The 23,511-nt window shown below is 43.5% G+C and overlaps 1 protein-coding gene across 2 annotated transcripts; it reads right to left on the bottom strand.

Annotated features, from left to right (window-relative positions):
- Positions 1–1,040: 1,040 nt before the first annotated feature.
- Positions 1,041–23,495, bottom strand: LOC135514198 (phospholipase A2, minor isoenzyme-like). 2 transcript variants are annotated; one of them, XM_064937492.1, is made up of 4 exons: positions 23,422–23,495; positions 22,709–22,827; positions 1,476–1,603; positions 1,041–1,301 (listed from the first exon to the last, which is right to left on the bottom strand). In XM_064937492.1, exons 2-4 carry the CDS (start codon positions 22,726–22,728, stop codon positions 1,177–1,179), a joined length of 273 nt encoding a protein of 90 aa, XP_064793564.1. In that variant the 5' UTR covers positions 22,729–22,827; positions 23,422–23,495; the 3' UTR covers positions 1,041–1,176. The 2 variants fall into 2 exon arrangements, with proteins under 2 accessions (XP_064793564.1, XP_064793563.1); XM_064937491.1 differs by lacking the exons at positions 22,709–22,827; positions 23,422–23,495 and adding an exon at positions 5,415–6,674.
- Between the last annotated feature and the right edge of the window lie 16 nt (positions 23,496–23,511).

Consider the following 23,511-nt stretch of genomic DNA (forward strand, 5'->3'; position numbering starts at 1 on the left):
AACTTCCATCCTCTCAGGCCATGGACACAATCTATAGCTAATTTAAGATCGGGCCGATTTTAGCTAGCCAGCCACCAGAGGACAACACAACGAGGTTGCAAAAATTAGAGTTGTTTCTGGCAATGAAGTTTTGCTTTTGATGTGAAGTCAAATCAGCTTCCCTTGACAATTTGTTTTTGGTGTGCCAGGACAACTCACAGTTGAGCGCAAAGCTGATTGGGTATTATTTTCTACTTTAATAAATTATGAAACAGACAAAATATGTTTTTTTTCTTGGTACATTTTGTCATGTCTTTGGCATCATTAAAGTGAAGACTTATTTTATAAAATCAATTATCTGTAATTATTATTACATGATTAAACTAATCATGTAAATGTAATTAACTAGGAAGTCGGGGCACCAAGGAAAATCTTCAGATTACAATTTTCCTAATATAACTTTTCAGATATTTTAATATTGGATCAATTAGTCTTCTAATTAATGAATTATTCTTTACCTCACGTTAAATTCCAAACGTCGTAAATGGTTGGTTATCTGCACGAACCCAGTCTTTGCTATGAATCATTCATACATAAATTGTCTTAATCATTTATTTACTAAATAATCACAGAAATGCATAACAAACAGTAGGTATGGTTACAAGGAAATGATAGGGGATGTGCCCTAGTGGGCTAAACCGGTATGGCGGCTTGGTAGACAAAGGGACTGAGAAGGGTGCGAAAGACAAAATACACTACACAGTTGATAATTGAAATGCTAATCCTTTGCACATGAACGCTCACTTATTCAGGAATAATTGCAATCAATATATATATATTTACGCTCAGTGTGTCGTGATCTGTTGGAATCGTCCTTTTCTGTTGGAAAGTTCATCCGAGATTCTCTCTGCGTCCCTGGAGACTTTGGTTAGAATGGATACTTGATTAACATTCAGAAATGCCTTTTTATATGATGGGACCAGCTACAATTTAGCATTCTGTCAAGTGCAAGTAAAGCAACAATTTAAATTGGCTGATAAACTAACACAAATACTCAAGAGTGCCATTCAATAATTTAATCAGGTTGTCAGTTTTGTTAGCAAAATAAATTCCATTACAGCAAACATTATGCATGAAACAGGATTCATAAACATTCTGTGAATCTACAGTTGGTGCTGCTTCCAGATTTGACTTGGCTCAGGAGAGACAGTGGACTTTGGGGTCCAGGTTCTTGTTCTTAGGGTTGTAGGTCGACTGGGCGAAGCAGTTGGTGGCGACACGGTCACACTCACACACTGAGACCTGGCACATGTGGCTAGAGGCTGAGGAGTAAGATCACATGTTTATGCTCATGATGAACATTAGTAGCAGACAAAGCTGAAACCTCACCTTCACAACAAAACGTCAGTGCATCTGACAATTTCATAGAGCTTGGACAGATTGCAATAAACAATACAAATGTCCAAATTATTTTGTTTCTAGAGTTCAGTTGTTACCTGAACAGGAGACCTGCCCATTAGCGCAAGAGAATCTATACAGATTGATGTAAGGGTAATCAATGACGGGACGGCAATCTGGAAGATGGCGGCTCGCTTGATAGCAGTGGTCGTGGACCTTACAACACCTGAGTTAAAGAGGAAGAGAGTTTGAGATACACAGGGCTGTTGTGGTGACCATATTACTGCAATGAAGGCAGTCAAATTCCACATGACCGTTTAGCCACGGTAATTATGCTTCTCCAAGCTCTGGTCATTAGTAGCCTACCAAACGTGCTAGCTGCCTGGTATTCAGCACTCTATTGTCCCTCTAGTCAAAGCAAATGTATTTGAAAATCTAATCAAATACTTAATGAGCTCATGTTGCGCAACATTTCAATAGGCTATGCAATTACATGAGAAAAGAGTAATGGCCTCTACTAAAAAGAGGAGTATCAGCTTTCTATATTTATTTTTCAACTTTCCTAATATTAAGCATATTGCTTATCTTTACAACAGGAGTATAGCCTACCTGGCTAGCATGAAAATAAACTACAGGGAAAAGCATACTCCAGTCACTATTTAAGTGCATCGATTACATGTATTTTTTCCCCGCTGCCCCCGTTTCGTTACAGGTGCATGATAATGGTCCATGCTAAATCAATTCACATTATTTAGTATATGTAAAGACAAGATATACACTGCTCAAAAAAATAAAGGGAACACTAAAATAACACATCCTAGATCTGAATGAAATATTCTTATTAAATACTTCTTTACATAGTTGAATGTGCCGACAACAAAATCACAAATTATCAATGGAAATCAAATTTATCAACCCATGGAGGTCTGGATATGGAGTCACACTCAAAATTAAAGTGGAAAACCACACTACAGGCTGATCCAACTTTGATGCAATGTCCTTGAAACAAGTCAAAATGAGGCTCAGTAGTGTGTGTGGCCTCCACGTGCCTGTATGACCTCCCTACAACGCCTGGGCATGCTCCTGATGAGGTGGCGGATGGTCTCCTGAGGGATCTCCTCCCAGACCTGGACTAAAGCATCCGCCAACTCCTGGACAGTCTGTGGTGCAACGTGGCGTTGGTGGATGGAGCGAGACATGATGTCCCAGATGTGCTCAATTGGATTCAGGTCTGGGGAACGGGCGAGTCAGTCCATAATATCAACGCCTTCCTCTTGCAGGAACTGCTGACACACTCCAACCACATGAGGTCTAGCATTATCTTGCATTAGGAGGAACCAGCATATGGTCTCAAGGGGTCTGAGGATCTCATCTCGGTACCTAATGGCAGTCAGGCTACCTCTGGCGAGCACATGGAGGGCTGTGCGTCCCCCCCAAAGAAATGCCACCCCACACAATGACTGACCCACCGCCAAACCGGTCATGCTGGAGGATGTTGCAGGCAGCAGAAAGTTCTCCACAGCGTCTCCAGACTGTCACTTGTGCTCAGTGTGAACCTGCTTTCATCTGTGAAGAGCACAGGGTGCCAGTGGCGAATTTGCTAAACTTGGTGTTCTCTGGCAAATGCCAAACGTCCTGCAGTGTTGGGCTGTAAGCACAACCCCTACCTGTGGACGTCGGGCCCTCATACCACCCTCACGGAGTCTGTTTCTGACCATTTGAGCAGACACATGCACATTTGTGGCCTGCTGGACGTCATTTTGCAGGGCTCTGGCAGTGCTCCTCCTTGCACAAAGGCGGAAGTAGCGGTCCAACTGCTGTGTTGTTGCCCTTCTACGGCCTCCTCCACGTCTCCTGATGTACTGGCCAGTCTTCTGGTAGCGCCTCCATGCTCTGGACACTACGCTGACAGACACAGCAAACCTTCTTGCCATAGTTCGCATTGATGTGCCATCCTGGATGAGTTGCACTACCTGAGCCACTTGTGTGGGTTGTAGACTCCGTCTCATGCTATCACTAGAGTGAAAGCACCGCCAGCATTCAAGTGACCAAACATCAGCCAGGAAGCATAGGAACTGAGAAGTGGTCTGGTCACCACCTGCAGAACCACTCCTTTATTGGGGTGTCTTGCTAATTGCCTATAATTTCCACCTGTTGTCTATTCCATTTGCACAACAGCATGTGAAACTTATTGTCAATCAGCGTTGCTTCCTAAGTGGACAGTTTGATTTCACAGAAGTGTGATTGACTTGGAGTTACATTGTGTTATTTAAGCGTTCCCTTTATTTTTGAGCAGTAAATATATATATATATATATATATATATATTAAAATCAAGAATAGTCTAATGGGTGACAATATTACCCTATCACTTGTGAATGATGCCCAGCATAAGAAACAAAGCCTTTTTTTGCAACTTTTCAAATCAGCCGCACACGTCATGTAGCCTAGCCGAGAGGCCTATGTTTTAATAAGATTTGTATCACAAATAAAGTGGCCAAATAACTTCTTAAAATTAAGCACATTAATCCACTTTACAAGGGGTGTAGAGCCAAACTGGCATACATCAGTAGCGCATGAGGTTCAAATTTAGGGAAGATCATTTGCCATAAAACCGTCGCCTCGCCTGAGTCCGTACGGGAGTTGCAGTGATGAGACAAGACTAACTTCCAATTGGATACCACGGAATTGGGGAGAAAAAAACATAAAGATTTAGCCCTAAGTATAAACTTTTTTTTAAACTGGCCCAGACTGTGAAATAAATATTCCAAACACAGAATAGGTCGACTTTTGTACTTTGGGGGATAGTAGATTGACATAGGCTAGTGCTTTTTCTGTTCGTTAGGCCTACTCAGCTTGTTGGCTGACGAAAAGTAAAATGTGGACAGTTCTTCCAATATGCACCTCAGAATTTGTAAGGATGCACGCAGTTGCATCTCCGATGTGTGTCTTCACTTGTAGCCTGTAAGAAAGACCCGCTCACGTGATGAGACGTGCAGCACTCAGGGACGAGGGGTCAACGGCCACAAAAGGCCTGGATTTTTCTAGGGTGCATTACAGCCACAAAGGGGATTCCACCATGAAATTCTAGGCATAATCAAATTCTTGTCAAGAGTAGGTATGGTGTTCTTTGTATGTAACTCAGCATTCTTTGTCCTCCAAACACAACGAGTTGAGTTTTTACCAAAAAGTTATATTTTGGTTTCATCGGACCTTATGACATTCTCCCAATCTTCTTCTGGATCATCCAAATGCTCTCTAGCAAACTTCAGACGGGCCTGGACATGGCTCAAGCAGGGGAACACATCTGGCACTGCAGGATTTGAGTCCCTGGCGGCGTAGTGTGTTATTGATGGTAGGCTTTATTACTTTGGTCCCAGCTCTCTGCAGGTCATTCACTGAGTCCCCCCGTGTGGTTCTGGGATTTTTGCTCACCGTTCTTGTGATCATTTTGACCCCACGGGGTAGGATCTTGCGTGGAGCCCCAGATCAAGGGAGATTATCAGTGGTCTTGTATGTCTTCCATTTCCTAAAAATTGCTCCCACAGTTGATTTTTTTCAAGCCAAGCTGCTTACCTATTGCAGATCCAGTCTTCCCAGCCTGGTGCAGGTCTACAATTTTGTTTCTGGTGTCCTTTGACAGCTCTTTGGTCTTGGCCATAGTGGAGTTTGGAGTGTGACTGTTTGAGGTTGTGGACAGGTGCCATTAATACAGGTAACGAGTGGAGGACAGAGGAGCCTCTTAAAGAAGGTACAGGTCTGTGAGAGCCAGAAATCTTGCTTGTTTGTAGGTGACCAAATACTTATTTTCCACCATAATTTGCAAATAAATTCATTTAAAAAATCCTACAATGTGATTTTCTTTTCTCATTTTGTCTGTCATAGTTGAAGTGTACCTATGATGAAAATTACAGGCCTCTCATCTTTTTAAGTGGGAGAACTGGCACAATTGGTGGCTGACTAAATACTTTCTTGCCCCACTGTGTTATATAGCTCATACACACAATGTCCCACATAAGTTGAATGAAATTCAGTTACCCATCCAGCTCATCCCTTGGCTTGCCAGTCCCCCCCAAGCCACACCAACAGCCGTAGTTATTATACATGAAGGGGTTGACACCAGGCTGGGTGCACTTGATCATTCTGGCAAATTGCAGCAGTGAACCATGAGCCACGTAGGCTGGCAGAAGAAAGAGATGAAGCTGTCAGTCACACTACTGCACATATTCCTGACAGTGAGGTTCCATATAACAGAGTTACAGCCCACTGGGCACAGACATCAATTCAATGCCTATTCCACATTGGTTCAACAATGTTCTAATCATTATTAGAACATGACAGTCTTACCGGTCAGCAGCAACAGGAGGGCGGTTGGATGCATGACAGAGGATACACCAACTTTACCTCTGATATTGGATGAAGGGAGGCTAAAGAGAACAAGTGATAAGGTGAGGTGTTGTGTCATTCAGCCAGGAATCTGAATGACATCTCAGGGTTCAAATACTTTCCTCGGGTGCTAAACTGGTTTACCAAAGATTGCTGCTATCAATAGCCCCATTTATACCTTGTTCCTACATCAGTCCTTTGTCCTGATCACATCCACATTCCGATTGTGCCCATATTTTTAGACAGGTGTAGATGATTAGAAGACGCATTGTGATCAGATCTTCCTGACCACCTCCGGAGGTAGTCAGATATGCATTGTGTCTGAATAGCGTAGGTTGCGTTTACACACACAGTCCAATTCTGATATTTTTCCACTAATTGGTATTTTGACCAATCACATCAAATCTTTTTCCTTGACGATTGGTCAAAAAACCAATTAGTGCCTCTGTGTAGACCAGTGTTTTCTAACTCCAGTCCTCGAGTAGCCCCAACAGTACACATTTTAGATGTAGCCCCGGACAAACACATCGGATTCAACTTGTCATCAACCCCACAAGACATGCCACCAGCGGTCTCTTCACACTCCCCAAATACAGAGCAGATTGTGGGAGGCGCACAGCACTAAATAGAGCCATGACTACTTGGAACTATATTCCACATCAGGTAACTGATGCAAGCAGTATAAATATTTATTTCTTTTAAACATAAAAGTACACCTTATGGAACAGCGGGGACTGTGAAAGGACACACAGGTACAGACACATTGTAATATTGTTGTATGGTGGTATCATACATTTTGTGTTGTAGCTATATAGTGGTGTATTCTTATATGATGTACTGTTATCTCTTGTTTTGTGTAAGTGCCTTAATGTGTTTGGACCTCAGGAAGAGTAGTGAGGATGGATCGCTAATAAATACAAAAAATGTGTGCTATTGGGTTAATCGAGGACTGGTGTTGGGGAAACACTGGTGTAGATGAACCCTTATAAATATAGACTGATCGGAACAGTGACAGTTTTAAACCATTTAAATCATCACCACCTGCTCTCTAAAATCATTGGTGGGTAATGCCATTGACTTATGGCATCAATGTGTCTTTTAAAATAATATCTGTCAAATAACTTACATACAGGGAGGGACTAGGATATCTGGTCACAATGTGGATGGATAAGAGACATGTTTTACTATCATGTGTAGATGTATGTGGGCACAATCAGAATGTGGATCAGATCAAGACAAAGGATGTATAGTGTAATATACTCTTGTGCCGGTGTTTCCAACCTGTTCCTGGAGATTAATTAACCTGGTTCAGCTAATTATTAGAATCAGGTGTGCTAGATTAGGGTTGGAGTGAACCTACAGGATGGTAGCTCTCCAGGAACAGGGTTGGAGTGAAAACCTACAGGATGGTAGCTCTCCAGGAACAGGGTTGGAGTTATGGTAAGGAACCTGGACCTAGGATGGTAGCTCTCCTGGAACAGGGTTGGAGTGAAAACCTACAGGATGGTAGCTCTCCAGGAACAGGGTTGGAGTGAAAACCTACAGGATGGTAGCTCTCCAGGAACAGGGTTGGAGTGAAAACCTATGGTAGCAGGATGGTAGCTCTCCAGGAACAGGGTTGGAGTGAAAACCTACAGGATGGTAGCTCTCCAGGAACAGGGTTGGAGTGAAAACCTACAGGATGGTAGCTCTCCAGGAACAGGGTTGGAGTGAAAACCTACGGGATGGTAGCTCTCCAGGAACAGGGTTGGAGTGAAAACCTACGGGATGGTAGCTCTCCAGGAACAGGGTTGGAGTGAAAACCTACGGGATGGTAGCTCTCCAGGAACAGGGTTGGAGTGAACCTACGGGATGGTAGTGCTCCAGGAACAGGGTTGGAGTGAACCTACGGGATGGTAACCTGTGTACAATTGTGTACTTTGCATCCGGCACTCTCTGTTAATCATCCAAAGCTCGCCCCTCAAGGCCATGAGTCTATATAAATAATTTGTGTACTAGATCATTGATTCTCTTCAACACAGAAATAAGGGCTTCTCACACTGCTGTTGTTAGCCTTCTGTCTGCCAGTCTGAGTATTATTAGGTATACTGTATGTTGAGACAGGGCTTTGATGCAGACGTGATGCTTTTCAGTAATAGAGCAGTGTAAAGTATGTGTTTTCTTGTAATTCATGTCCAGTTGTCCTGTCATAGTTTCTTCTGAGGAAATATTATTTTAGTTGAGTCAATGTGTGCTGCAATGTATTTTACCCAGTACCTACACAGTACCTCATTTCAGCTGGTTATGTAAAATGCACTTACATTATGCCACAAGGGCAAAACAGTCAATTGTCTAGAATGAGACTTTGGGTCACCTTCCCATTTCAACCATGCTGCTATACTGTTAAATTGAACTTATTCATTAGAGTTAGTAAAGCAATACTAGTATGTGACCAGTCTCAAAATGGTCATGTGGATATTTGAACGCTCTGTATGTGGCCCCTCGTGTGTGTCTCTTTAGGGCAGGCGGTGCATGAACCCATCCCATGGGCACTATGGAAGTTCATGATTGGGCCAACCCTGACGGCTGGCCTGTGCTGGACTACGCTGACACTGGCTGCTACTGTGGGAAGGGCAACTTGGGCACACCCGTGAATCCACTGGACAGGTATGCAGTCAAAACTTGTATTCTGCAACAGTAACCTCTTTAGGATGTTCTCATCATCTGCATCTTGTAGATTGGAGAAATCACTCTCATTTCCCCCTTAAACTTGCCATGCCATTTACCTGGCCTTCTCTCCCCCTGCAGTGGCCCACCTCCCTGCTTTCTGTTAGTACTGTACTAGCATGTGCTTCTCTTGAAATCAATAACTGTCGTGATCCAATATGTGCCTCTGTTGGTTATTGGTCGGTTTCAAATCTCCCTTGCTATTCATATTCACCCACAATTCCCTGAAAAAAAGATGTTAAATTCTGACATACCAAGCTTTAATCAAACATTCTATGACTAATCTTATGTGAAACACTGTGTGCTTCTTCTGCTCAGCAGTCTGGTACAAACCCATGCCATAATATGTGATGTTTATATACAGTCACTGAAAGAAATACATCCTTTCTTCTGTACCCTGAGAATGTCATGTTATCAAGCAGCACTGGCATAGCTAACAGCGCATGGCAAACATGGGTCTACTGTTCATAATTTCCTGTTTGCCTCCGATGTAAATCTACTTCAGGGTGCAGTCGGCATCATTATAAAGCTTGTGTTGTTCATATGGACCTCTAGCACACATTTAACATAGCTCACAGACCCTAACTGTCTTACCAGCTCATCCTCACAGTTAAGAACAAGCAGGTGTGCTCCCAGCTCGATACACTTTTCCTTTGCACTGTTCCAGCTGAGTTTCCTTTTTGATGCCAGGTAGCAACTACCCTGGAAGGACCACCAGTCTTCACTACAAGTCCCTGAGGACAGAGGTCAGGGGGTCATGCTGGGTAACACTCAATGTTTTGTACAATGGCTGGGGATGGTCTATTATCTACCAATAAGTTAATTACCTCACTGGAATCTCAAATTCATCATAATTGACATGGTTGATAGTAGCTGGGTCTGAAAGGGAACGGAGGAGCGTGAATGAATGAAGGGGAGAGATTATGAACAAGCATCTACAATGTTATCAGCGCTTGACTTCACTTGGTGATTAATCTAAATAGTTATTACTTCAGGTATTTTCTCCATACATTCATCTCCTCATTCAGTCTCTTCAAACTTTTAGTTAGCTCTATACTCCAGAGTTTTGTATTTGAGATCAAATGTTTGAGGCGACAGTACAGACGGTCACCTTTTATCTGAGGGTTTTTTCATGTTTTACCGTTTTTAGAAATGGAAAATAATTCACTTAATGTATTAAAGTTGTCACATTTATTATTTGGTCCCATATTGCTAGCACACAGTGACTACAGATGTTTCTGAACACTTCAAAATGAGTCCTGATAATGAAGAACAATCATGAATGATGAGTGAGAAAGTTAGAGGCTACAACAAAACATGCTAACCTCATCATTACCAATAACAGGGGAGGTATGATCTTTGTGCCTCTAATTTACTTACGCATCATAATCCATAATCATAGAACCAATCTTCTGAACTGAGGGGTGGAGCCTTTACTTACTTTACCGCAGGCCCTGTGGTAAAGTAGGCAAAGGTGCCATCTCTCAGTGATCACCTCGGTGACTCAGTGATCCAGTCTGTGGCCCGGGGTATAAAAAAAAAGACACTCTCAGGACAAGACAAAACATTCCTATGATGTACGTTAACTCATGTATTTCCTTATTCTGTTAACAAATCTATTCTGAGGTAATGGAACGATAAGGGTGTATGATGAGCTCAAGTCAAGTTTTTCAGATGTCTATACTTTATTAAGTAAAGGAACATTTCCATAGTTGAGTTAAACAGGTTGTATTCCCCAGAATGTTCATATCAATGACATCGTGAGCTAGTTTCATCATAGTGATTGATGGTTTTACGACTGCACTTGAAGAAACTTTGAAAGTTCTTCATTTTCCGTATTGACTGACATTCATGTCTTTAAAGTAATGGACTGTCGTTTCTCTTTGCTTATGAGCTGTTCTTGCCATAATATGGACATGGTCTTTTACCAAATATGTCTATCTTCTGTATACTACCCCTACCTTGTCACAACAACTGATTGGCTCAAGCGCATTAAGAATTTGTGGAATTCATTTCCTTAACTTAAGGCACACCTGTTTCTTTATTTTATTTAATTGAAATGTATTACAGGTGACTACCTCATGAAGCTTTTAGGGAATGCCAAGGGTGGCTACTAAGAATCTCAATAGAAAATAATTTAACACTTTTTGGTTACCACATTATTCCATATGTGTTATTTCATAGTTTGTCGTCGCTACTATTCTACAAGGTAGGAAAGTCAAAAGAAAGAAAAACCCTTGAATGAGTGTCATTAAAACTTGTTTTTCAACCACTCCATGAATTTCTTGTTAAATTATATTTTTGGAAAGACGTTTAGGACATTTACTTTACTTAGTTGACTGTGAATTAAACAGCTTGGGAAATTCCAGAAAATGTCATGGCTTTAGAAGCTTCTGAAAGGCTAATGGACATCATGAGTCAATTGGAGGTGAACCTGTGGATGTATTTCAAGGCCAACCGTCAAATTCAGTGCCTCTTTGCTTGACATCATGGGAAATTCAAAAGAAATCAGCCAAGACCTCACAAAAGAAATTGTAGACCTCAGTCTGGTTCATCCTTGGAACAATTTCCAAACGCCTGAAGGTACCACGTTCATCTGTAGAAACAATAGTATGCAAGTATAAACACCATGGGACCACGCAGCCGTCCTACCTCTCTGGAAGGAGACGCGTTCTGTCTTCTAGAGATTAATGTACTTTGGTGCGAAAAGTGCAAATCAATCCCAGAACAACAGAGGACCTTGTGAAGATGCTGGAGGAAATGTGTACAAAAGTATCTAAATCCACATAACCTGAAAGGCCGCTCAGCAAGGAAGAAGCCACTGCTCCAAAACCAACAAAAAAGCCAGACTAAGGTTTGCAACTGCACATGGGGACAAACATTGTACTTTTTGGAGAAATGTCCTCTGGTCTGATGAAACAAAAATAAAACTGTTTGACCATCGTTATCAAATCACATTTATATAGTCCTTACTTCAGCTGATATATCACAAGTGCTGTACAGAAACCCAGCCTAAAACCCCAAACAACAGCAAGAAATGAGGCGGTAGAAGCACGGTGGCTAGGAAAAACAACCTAGAGAGGAACCAGGCTCTGAGGGGTGGCCAGTCCTCTTCTGGCATTGCCGGATGATTTTAACAGATTATGGCCAAGATGTTCAAATGTTCATAAATGACCAGCATGGTCAAATAATAGTAATCACAGTGAACAGGTCAGGGTTCCATAGCCGCAAGCAGAACAGTTAACTGGAGCAGCAGCACGGCCAGGTAGACTGTGGACAACAAAGAGTCATCATGCCAGATAGTCTTGAGGCATGGTCCTAGGGCAGGTCCTCCGAGAGAAAGAAAGAGAGAGAGCATACTTAAATTCACACAGGATACCGGATAAGACAGGATAAATACTCCAGATATAACAGACTGACCGTAGCCCCCCGACACAAACTACTGCAGCATAAATACTGGAGGCTGAGACAGGAGAGGTCAGGAGACACTGTGGGCCCATCCGATGATACCCACGGACAGGGCCAGACAGGCAGGATATAACCCTACCCACTTTACCAAAGCACAGCCCCCACACAACTAGAGGGATGTCTTCAACCACCATCTTACCATCCTGAGACAAGGCCGAGTATTGCCCACAAAGATCTCCGCCACGGCACAACCCAAGGGGGGGGCGCCAACCCAGACTGGAAGACCACATCAGTGACTCAACCCACTCAAGTGACGCACCCCTCCTAGGGACGGCATGGAAGAGCACCAGTTAGCCAGTGACTTAGCCCCTGTAATAGGGTTAGAGGCAAAGAATTCCAGTAGAGAGAGGGGAACTGGCCAGGCAGAGACAGCAAGGGCAGTTAGTCATTCCAGTGCCTTTTTTCAAAGGACCTACTGAAGAGATGAGTCTTCAATAAAGAAGTAAAGGGTCAGACCGAGTCTGCGTCTCTCACATGGGTAGGCAGACCATTCCATAAAAATGGAGCTCTATAGGAGAAAGCCCCGCCTCCAGCTGTTTGCTTAGAAATTCTAGGGACAGTAAGGAGGCCTGCGTCTTGTGACCGTAGTGTACGTGTAGGTATGTACAGCAGGACCAAATCAGAAAGATAGGTAGGAGCAAGCCCATGTAATGCTTTGTAGGTTAGCAGTAAAACCTTGATATTAGCACTTGCCTTAACAGGAAGCCAGTGTAGGGAGGCTAGCACTGGAGTAATATGATATTTTCTTTTGGTTCTAGTCAGGATCCTAGCAGCCGTATTTAGCACTAACTGAAGTTTATTTAGTGCTTTATCCGGGTAGCCGGAAAGTAGAGCATTACAGTAGTCTAACCGAGTAGTAACAAAAGCATGGATTCATTTTTCTGCATAATTCTTGGACAGAAAATGTCTGATTTTTGCAATGTTATGTAACATCCAAGAGGTAAAATATATAGTGAAAATAGTGGTCCTAAAAACGGAACCTTGAGGAACACCGAACTTTACAGTTGATTTGTCAGAGGACAAACCATTCACAGAGACAAACTGATATCTTTCTGACAGATAATATCTAAACCCAGACCAGAACTTGTCCCTGTAGACCAATTTGGGTTTCCAATCTCTGTGGTGATCGATGGTATCAAAAGCAGCACTAAGGTCTAGTAGCACGCGGACAGATGCAGCGCCTCGTTTGATGCCATTAAAAGGTAATTTACCACCTTCACAAGTGCAGTCTCAGTGCCATGATGGGGTCTAAAACCAGACTGAAGCATGTTGCAACGAGTTTCTTCCAACTCCTCCTCTGACGAAGAGGTGGAACAAGGATCGGACCAAAATGCAGCGTGGTTCGTTCGATACATCTTTAATGATGAAAAAACACAAACAATACAAAACAACAAACGGCAAAAACCGAAACAGCCCTGACTGGTGCAACAAACACAGAGACAGGAACAATCACCCACAAACACACAGTGAAACCCAGGCTACCTAAATATGGTTCCCAATCAGAGACAACGATAATCACCTGACTCTGATTGAGAACCGCCTCAGGCAGCCATAGACTAATCTGTACACCCCACACAACCCCAAGACGAAACACACTACAAACAAACCCATGTCACACCCTGGCCTGACCCAATAAATGAAGATAACATAAATATAGACCAGGGCGTGACAGAACCCCCCACCCCTAAGGTGCGGACTCCCGGACGCACAACAAAAACAATAGGGAGGGTCCGGGTGGGCATCTGTCCGTGGTGGCGGCTCCGACTTGGGACGTGGAACCCACTCTATGAATGTCTTAGTCCCCCCTCCTCGCGTCCTAGGATTGTCCACCCACGCCGCCGACCATGGCCTAGTAGTCCTCACCCAGAACCCTACTGGACTGAGGGGCAGCTCGGGACAGAGGGGTAGCTCGGGACAGAGGAAGCCCTGCACTGAGAGGAAGCCCAGCCAGGGAGTTGAATCCGGCAGATCCTGGCTGGCTGGCGGATCTGGAAGAGTCTGGCTGACTGGCGGATCTGGAAGAGTCTGGCTGACTGGCGGATCTGGAAGAGTCTGGCTGACTGGCGGATCTGGAAGAGTCTGGCTGACTGGCGGATCTGGAAGAGTCTGGCTGACTGGCGGATCTGGAAGAGTCTGGCTGACTGGCGGATCTGGAAGAGTCTGGCTGACTGGCAGGATCTGGAAGAGTCTGGCTGACTGGCGGATCTGGAAGAGTCTGGCTGACTGGCAGATCTGGAAGAGTCTGGCTGACTGGCGGATCTGGAAGAGTCTGGCTGACTGGCGGATCTGGAAGAGTCTGGCTGACTGGCGGATCTGGAAGAGTCTGGCTGACTGGCGGATCTGGAAGAGTCTGGCTGACTGGCGGATCTGGAAGAGACTGACGGCTCTGGCTGCTCCACGCTGACTGGCGGCTCTGGCTGCTCCACGCTGACTGGCGGCTCTGGCTGCTCCACGCTGACTGGCGGCTCTGGCTGCTCCACGCAGATTGGCGGCTCTGGCTGCTCCACGCAGATTGGCGGCTCTGGCGGCTTCTTGCAGACTGACAGCTCTGGCTGCTCCTTGCAGACTGGCAGCTCCTTGCAGACTGGCAGCTCCATGCAGACTGGCAGCTCCATGCAGACTGGCAGCTCTGGCTGCTCCATGCAGACTGACAGCTCTGGCTGCTCTATGCAGACTGACATCTCTGGCTGCTCTATGCAGACTGACAGCTCTGGCTGCTCTATGCAGACTAGCAGCTCCTTGCAGACTGGCAGCTCCTTGCAGACTGGCAGCTCCTTGCAGACTGGCAGCTCCTTGCAGACTGGCAGCTCCATGCAGACTGGCAGCTCCTTGCAGACTGGCAGCTCCATGCAGACTGGCAGCTCTGGCTGCTCCATGCAGACTGACAGCTCTGGCTGCTCTATGCAGACTGGCAGCTCTGGCTGCGCTAAACGGGCAGGAGACTCCGGCAACGCTGTAGAGGCGGGAGACTCTGGCAGCGCAGGAGAGGAGGAAGGCTCCGGCAGCGCTAAACAGGCGGGAGACTCCGGCAGCGCAGGAGAGGCGAGGCGCACTGTAGGCCTGATGCGTGGTGCTGGCACTGATGGTACTGGGCCGAGGACACGCACAGGAAGCCTGGTGTGGGGAGCTGCCACCGGAGGGCTGGTGTGTGGAGGTGGCACAGGATGGGCTAGACCGTGAAGGCGTACTGGAGATCTTGAGAGCAGTGTTGGCACAGGACGTGCAAGGCTAGGGAGGTGCACAGGAGGCCTGGTGCGTGAGGCTGGCACCATCTTCACCAGCCGACTAACACGCACCTCAGGATGAGTATGGAGCCCTGACCCAGGTGCCATCAAATCCCCGACACGCTCCATCGGGCAAATTCCATGCAAAAACACCAACACAGCAACTCCCTCATTTCTCTCTCCTCCAATTTCCCCATTAACTCCTTCACAGTCTCTGCTTCGCTCACCTCCAACACCGGTTCTGGTCTCCTCCTTGGCTCCTCACGATAACAGGGAGAGTGGGCTCAGATCTGACTCCTGACTCTGCCACACTCTCCCTGAGCCCCCCCCCCCCAAGAAATTTTTGGGGCTGACTCTCGGGCTTCCATCCACGTCGCCGCGCTGCCTCCTCATACCAGCGCCTCTCAGCTCTCGCTGCCTCCAGTTCTTCTTTGGGGCGGCGATATTCTCCAGGCTGATCCCAGGGTCCTTCTCCGAACAATTTCTCCTCCCAAGTCCAGAAGTCCTGTGATCGCTGTTGCTGCCTTTGTTGCTTCTCCTGTGGCTCCTGCCTGTTGACACGTTGCTTGGTCCGTTTGTGGTGGGTGATTCTGTAACGAGTTTCTTCCAACTCCTCCTCTGACGAAGAGGTGGAACAAGGATCGGACCAAAATGCAGCGTGGTTCGTTCGATACATCTTTAATGATGAAAAAACACGAACAATACAAAACAACAAACGGCGAAAACCCGAAACAGCCCTGACTGGTGCAACAAACACAGAGACAGGAACAATCACCCACAAACACACAGTGAAACCCAGGCTACCTAAATATGGTTCCCAATCAGAGACAATGATAATCACCTGACTGATTGAGAACCGTCTTAGGCAGCCATAGACTAATCTGTACACCCCACACAACCCCAAGACGAAACACACTACAAACAAACCCATGTCACACCCTGGCCTGACCCAATAAATGAAGATAACATAATAAATATAGACCAGGGCGTGACACATGTCATATACATTGTTGGTCTTCAGGAAGGCAGTGAGTTGCTGCACAATAGCTTTTTCTAAAATTTTAGAGGAATGGAAGATTCGATTATAGGCAGTTTTTTTTATATTTTTTGGGTCAAGGTTTGGCTTTTTCAAGAGAGGCTTTATTACTGCCACTTTTAGTGAGTTTGGTACACATCCGGTGGATAGAGAGAAGTTTATTATGTTCAACATAGGAGGGCCAAGCACAGGAAGCAGCTCTTTCAGTAGTTTAGTTGGAATAGGGTCCAGTGTGCAGCTTGACGATTTAGAGGCCATGATTATTTTCATCATTGTGTCAAGAGATATAGTACTAAAACACTTGAGTGTCTCCTTTGATCCTAAGTCCTGGCAGAGTTGTGCAGACTCAGGACAACTGAGCTTTGGAGGAATACGCAGATTTAAAGAGGAGTCCGTAATTTGCTTTCTAATGATCATGATCTTTTCCTCAAAGAAGTTCATGAATGTATTACTGCTGAAGTAAAAGCCATCCTCTCTTGGGGAATGCTGCTTTTTAGTTAGCTTCGCGACAGTATCAAAAATACATTTTAAATTGTTCTTATTTTCCTCAAGTTGGAAAAATAGGATGATCGAGCTGCAGTGAGGGCTCTTCGATACTGCACGGTACTGTCTTTCCAAGCTAGTCGGAAGACTTCCAGTTTGGTATGGCGCCATTTTCTGGAAGCTTGCTTCAGGTATACCAGGGAGCTAGTTTCTTATGACAATTGTTTTTCGTTTTTAGGGGTGCAACTGCATCTAGTGTTTGGGCAAGGTTAAATTGAGTTCCTCAGTTAGGTGGTTAACTGATTTTTGTCCTCTGACATCATTGGGTAGGCAGAGGGAGTCTGGAAGGGCATCAAGGAATCTTTGGGTTGTCTGAGAATTTATAGCACGACTTTTGATGCTCCTTTTTGGGGTCTGAGCAGATTATTTTGTTGCGATTGCAAACATATTAAAATGGTGGTCCAATAGTCCAGGATTATGAGGAAAAACATTAAGATCCACAACATTTATTCCATGGGACAAAACTAGTTCCAGTGTATGACTGTGGCAGTGAGTAGGTCCGGAGACATGTTGGACAAAACCCACTGAGTCAATGATGCCTCCGAAAGCCTTTTGGAGTGGGTCTGTGGACTTTTCCATATGAATATTAAAGTCACAAAAAATGTGAATATTATCTGCCATGACTACAAGGTCCGATAGGAATTCAGGGAACTCGGTGAGGAACGCTGTATATGGCCCAGGAGGCCTGTAGCTATAAAAAGTGATTGAGTAGGCTGCATAGATTTCATGACTAGAAGCTCAAAAGACGAAAAGGTCAGGTTTTTTTTGTAAATTTAAATTTGCTATCGTAAATGTTAGCAACACCTCCACCTTTGAGGGATATGGTCACTAGTGTAACCAGGAGGCGAGGACTCATTTCACACCGTAAATTCATCAGGCTTAAGCCATGTTTCAGTCAGGCCAATCACATCAAGATTATGATTAGTTCATTGACTATAACTGCCTTGGAAGTGAGGGATCTAACATTAAGTAGCCCTTATGTTTGGAGGAAAAAGGGGGAGACTTGCAGCTGAAGAACACCATCACAACCATGGAGCACGGGGGTGGCAGTATCATGCTGTGGCGGTGCTTTGCTGCAGGAGGGACTGGTGCACTTCACAAAATGGATGACATCATGAGCAAAGGACAATTCTGTGGATATATTGAAGCAACATCCCAAGACATCATTCAGGAATTTAAAGCTTGGTTGCAAATGGGTCTTCCAAATGGACAATGACACCAAGCATACTTCCAAAGTTGTGGCAAAATGGCTTAAGGACAACAAAGTCAAGAATATTGGAGTGGCCATCAAAGCCCTGACCTCAATCTCATAGAACATTTGTGAGCAGAACTGAAAATGCGTGTGCGGGCAAGGAGGCCTACAAACCTGACTCAGTTACACCAGCTCTGTCAGGAGGAATGGGCCAAAATTCACCCAACTTATTGTGGGAAGCTTGTGGAAGGCTACTCAAAACGTTTGACCCAAGTTAAACAATTTAAAGGCAATGCTACCAAATACTAATTGAGTTTATGTAAACTTCTGACCCACTGGGAATGTGTTGAAAGAAATAGAAGCTGAAATAAATCACTAATATTATTCTGACATTTCACATTCTTAAAATAAAAAGTGGTGATCCTAAGACAGGGAATTTTTACTAGGATTAAATGTCAAGAATTGTGAAACTGAGTTTAAATGTATTTGGCCAAGGTGTATGTAAACCTCTGACTTCAACTGTACATACACAGTACCTGTAATGTCTTCCATTATCTCGCAGGCAATAACATTAGCTTTTGTCTAGCAACCATGCAGATGTATTATTTTTTTAACCTTTATTAAACCAGGTAGGCAAGTTGAGAACAAGTTCTCATTTACAATTGCGACCTGGCCAAGATAAAGCAAAGCAGTTCGACACATACAACAACACAGAGTTATATACAGTGCCTTCGGAAAGTATTCAGACCACTTGACTTTTTCCATAGTTAAGTTACAGCCTTATTCTAAAATGGTTTACATAAAAACATTTCCTCAGCAATCTACACATAACGACAAAGTGAAAACAGGTGTTGATAGTTTTGCAAATGAATTCAAAAGAAATACCTTATTTACATAAGTATTCAGACACTTTGCTATGAGACTCAAAATTGAGAGCTCAGGTGCATCCTGTTTCCATCAATCATCCTTGATGTTTCTACAACTTGATTGGAGTCCATCTGTGGTAAATTAAATTGATTGGACATGATTTGGAAAGGCACATATTTGTCTATATAAAAAGGTCCCACAAATGACAGTGCATGTCAGAGCAAAAACCAAGCCATGAGGCCGAAGGAATTGTCAGTAGAGCTCTGAGACAGGATTGCGTGGATGCACAGATCTGGGGAAGGGTACCAAAAAATGTCTGCAGCATTGAATAACCCCAAGAACACAGTGACCTCCATCATTCTTAAATGGAAGAAGTTTGGAACCACCAAGACTCTTCCTAGAGATGGCCGCCAGGCCAAACTAAGCAATCGGGGGAGAAGGGCCTCGGTCAGGTAGGTGACCAAGAACCTGATGGTCACGGACAGCGCTCTAGATTTCCTCTGTAGAGATCGTTGTCCTTCTCAAAGGTTCTTCCATCTCTGCAGCACTCCACCAATCAGGCCTTCATGGTAGTGGCCGGACGGAAGCCACTCCTCAGTAAAAGGCACACAACAGTCCGCTTGGAATTTGCCAAAAGGCACCTTAAACAACTTCTTATGGCTCAAATCCCATTAACAGCCAGTGAATGTGCAGGGCGCGAAATTCAAACAACAGAAATCTCATAATTTACATTCCTCAAACATACAAGTTTATACACCATTTTAAAGATAAACTTGTTGTTAATCCAACCACAGTGTCCGATTTCAAAAAGGCTTTACGGCGAAAGCATACCATGTGATTGTTAGGTCAGCGCCTAGTCACAAAAAAACAGCCATTTTCCAGCCAAAGAGAGGAGTCACCAAAAGCTGAAATAGAAAAAATTAATCACTAACCTTTGATGATCATCAGATGGCACTCATAGGACTTCATGTTACACAATACATGTATGTTTTGTTCGATAAAGTTCATATTTATATCCAAAAATCTCAGTTTACATTGGCGCGTTATGTTCAGTAATGTTTTGCCTCCAAAACATCCGGTGATTTTGCAGAGAGCCACATCAATTTACAGAAATACTCATCATAAACTTTGATGAAAATACAAGTGTTATGCATAGTTTTAAAGAAACTTCTCCTTAATGCAACCGCTGTGTCAGATTTCAAAAAAGCTTTTCGCCGAAAGCACATCATGCGATAATCTGAGTACAGCCCGCAGCCACCAAAACAAGCCATACAGATACCCGCCATGTTGTGGAGTCAACAAAAGTCAGAAATAGCATTATAAATATTCACTTACCTTTTGATCTTCATCGGAATGCACTCCCAGGAATCCCAGTTCCACAATAAATGTTTGTTTTGTTTTATAAAGTCCATCATTTATGTCCAAATACCTCCTTTTTGTTTGCGTGTTTAGTCCAGTAATCCAAATGCACAAGGCGCGGGCACTAAGTACAGGCGAAAAGTCACAAAAGTTCCATTACAGTTCGTAGAAACATGTCAAACGATGTATATAATCAATCTTTAGGATGTTTTTATCATAAATCTTCAATAATATTCCAACCGGACAACTCCTATGTCATTAGAAATGAAAGGGAACGGAGCTCATGCTCACGGCCGTGCGTGACTAAACTAAAGGGTTTCAACCAGACCCCTGGTTGAAACAGCTCTTATTCGCTCCCCTTTCACAATATAAGCCTGAAGCAACGTTCTAAAGACTGTTGACATCTAGTGGAAGCCTTAGGAAGTGCAATCTGACCCTATTTACACTGTATATTGGATAGGCAATCACTTGAAAAACTATAAACCTCAGATTTCCCACTTCCTGGTTGGATTTTTCTCAGGTTTTTGCCTGCCATATGAGTTCTGTTATACTCAGACATTATTTTAATTAATTAATTATTTTAACAGTTTTAGGAACTTTAGAATGTTTTCTATCCATATATACTAATTATATGCATATTCTAGCTTCGGGGCCTGAGTAACAGGCAGTTTACTTTGGGCATGCTTTTCATCCGGACGTGAAAATACTGCCCCCTTGCATAATAGGTTAATTAACTTATCTAGGGTAGGGGGCAGCATTTGAAATTTTGGATGAAAAGTGTGCCCAAATTAAACTGCCTTCTACTCAGACCCAGAAGATGGGATATGCATATAATTGGTAGATTTGGATAGGAAACACTCTAAAGTTTCCAAAACTGTTAAAATAGTGTCTGAGTATAGCAGAACTGATTCGGCAGGTGAAAACCTGAGACAAATTAATTCAGGAAGTATTTTTTGTTTTTGTTTTGTAGTTTTCTATTCAATTCCATTACAGTATCCATTGACTTAGGACTCAAATTGCAGTTCCTATGCCTTCCAGTAGATGTCAACAGTCTTTAGAAATTGTTTCGGGCTTGTATTCTGAAAAATGAGGGAGTAAGAGCAGTCTGAATGAGTGGACCCTGCCGTGTCACAGAACTTTTTCATGCGAGAGAGTGCCTTTCTTGTTTACCTTTTATATTGACGACGTTATTGTCCGGTTGAAATATTATCGATTATTTAGGCTAAAAACAACCTGAGGATTGAATATAAACCATCGTTTGACATGTTTCTATGAACTTTACGGATAGAATTTGGATTTGTCGTCTGCCTGTTGTGACTGCGTTTGAGGCTGTGGATTACTGAAGAAAACGTGCAAACAAAACGGAGGTTTTCGGATATAAAGAGAAACTTGATCGAACAAAAGGAACATTTATTGAATAAATTAATGTCTTCTGAGTGCAACCATATGAAGATCATCAAAGGTAAGTGATTAATTTTCTCTATTTCTGACTTGTGTAGCTCTTCTACTTGGCTAGTTACTGTTTGTAATGATTTGTCTGCTGGGCTATGTTCTCAAATAATTGTAAGGTATGCTTTCGCAATGAAGCATTTTTTAAATCTGACACCATGGTTGGATTCACAAGAAGTTAATCTTTAAACCTGTGTAAAATAGTTGTATCTTTTCTGAATTTTTATATAATGAGTATTTCTGTATTTGAATTTGGCGCTCTGCAATCTCACTGGATGTTGGCCAGGTGTCCCACATACCCTAGAGAGGTTAAGACCTCTCAGACCATGAGAAACAAGATTCCCTGGTCTGATGAAACCAAGATTGAACTGTTTTGCCTGAATGCCAAGTCTGAAGAAAACCTAGCACCTTCCCTAAGGTGACGCATGGTTGTGGCAGCATCATGCTGTGGGGATGTTTTTTCAGTGGCGGGGACTGGGAAAGATCGAGGCAAAGTTGAACGGCGAAAAGTACAGAGATCCTTGTTGAAAACCTGCTCAGGACCTCAGACTGGGGCGAAGGTTCACCTTCCAACAGGACAATGACCCTAAGCACACAGCCAAGACAATGCAGGAGTAGCTTCGGGACAAGTCTCTGAATGTCCAAGAGGCCCAGCCAGAGCCCGGATTTGAACCCGATCTCTGGAGAAACCTCAAAATAGCTGTGCAGAAACACTCCCGATCAAACCTGTCAGAGCTTGAGATGATCTGCAGAGAAGAATGGGAGAAACTCCCCAAATACAGTTGTCAAGCTCGTAGCGTCATACCCAAGAAGACTCGAGGCTGCCAAAGGTGCTACAACAAAGCACTGAGTAAAGGGTCTGAATACTTATGTAAATGTGATCAGTTGCAATACATTTGCAAACATTTCTAAACCTGTTCTTTGCTAGGTCATTATGGGGTTTTAAACGATTTAATACATTTTTGAATAAGGCTGTACCGTGACAAAATGTAGAAAAAGTCAAGGGGTCTGAATACTTTCCAAATACACTAACTGGCATTCTAACACTGTGGTATAAGAACATCTTTATGACAGTGTTATAATGTATTGTTCAGGTAAGTACCTAACAAGGAATGCTGCCATATAAGTGAACAGCCTTTGTAAAAGCACTGGACCGACGTTGTGTCATCATGGACCACTCCTGCATCACTTCCTCTTTGGACCCAATGTGGTGGACCATTTCTGTGTAGACAATGAAATTAAATTCATTACAAAATGCAGTGCTAAAAGGCTTGCCACTGGCCGTACCCTGTGCGCCTAGGCAGTATATTAAGGGAGACCTATGGCAACAACACAAAAATGCTACAAACATTGGTAAGGGCAGATACCAGCCAAGGGACAAAATAGGCTCAGACAATGCACATCAGGACAAGAGGGATATCACAACACCAGATAATGGGGAAATATGTTGGCAACAATGAAAAACATTGTAAAAGCAGGCATAATGGATAAAGTATCACTGGGTAAAAACTGGTTGAATCAACGTTGTTTTCACATTTAAACCGTGAAAATCAGTGATGGCGACATGGAAACCGAACTGGATTTGCAAAAAGCCATCAAAAAGCCTAGGTTCGCCCATGGCTAGTTACCTTGCCGCAAACGTAGCTAGTTATAGCTAATCTACTGAGTAGTTTTAGCCTTAGTTTACCATTCATTTTACAATTACGTTTTCACGTTAATATTTATTAGTGTACTTACAATCGCTAATACATGTAGGAAATGGATATAGCTAAATGTATGCACAAGTGAAATTACTGTAGCAAGCTAGCTGCTTACCAGTTGGCTCCATGTTTATGTTGTGCGGAATAAAATTCTGCGCACTGATTGGCTTGAACGTACAACCACCCAGGATAGTTTATAGTGACA

Source organism: Oncorhynchus masou, chromosome 25, assembly GCF_036934945.1.
Source record: "Oncorhynchus masou masou isolate Uvic2021 chromosome 25, UVic_Omas_1.1, whole genome shotgun sequence".
In the NCBI taxonomy this organism is placed as follows: Eukaryota; Metazoa; Chordata; class Actinopteri; order Salmoniformes; family Salmonidae; genus Oncorhynchus; species Oncorhynchus masou.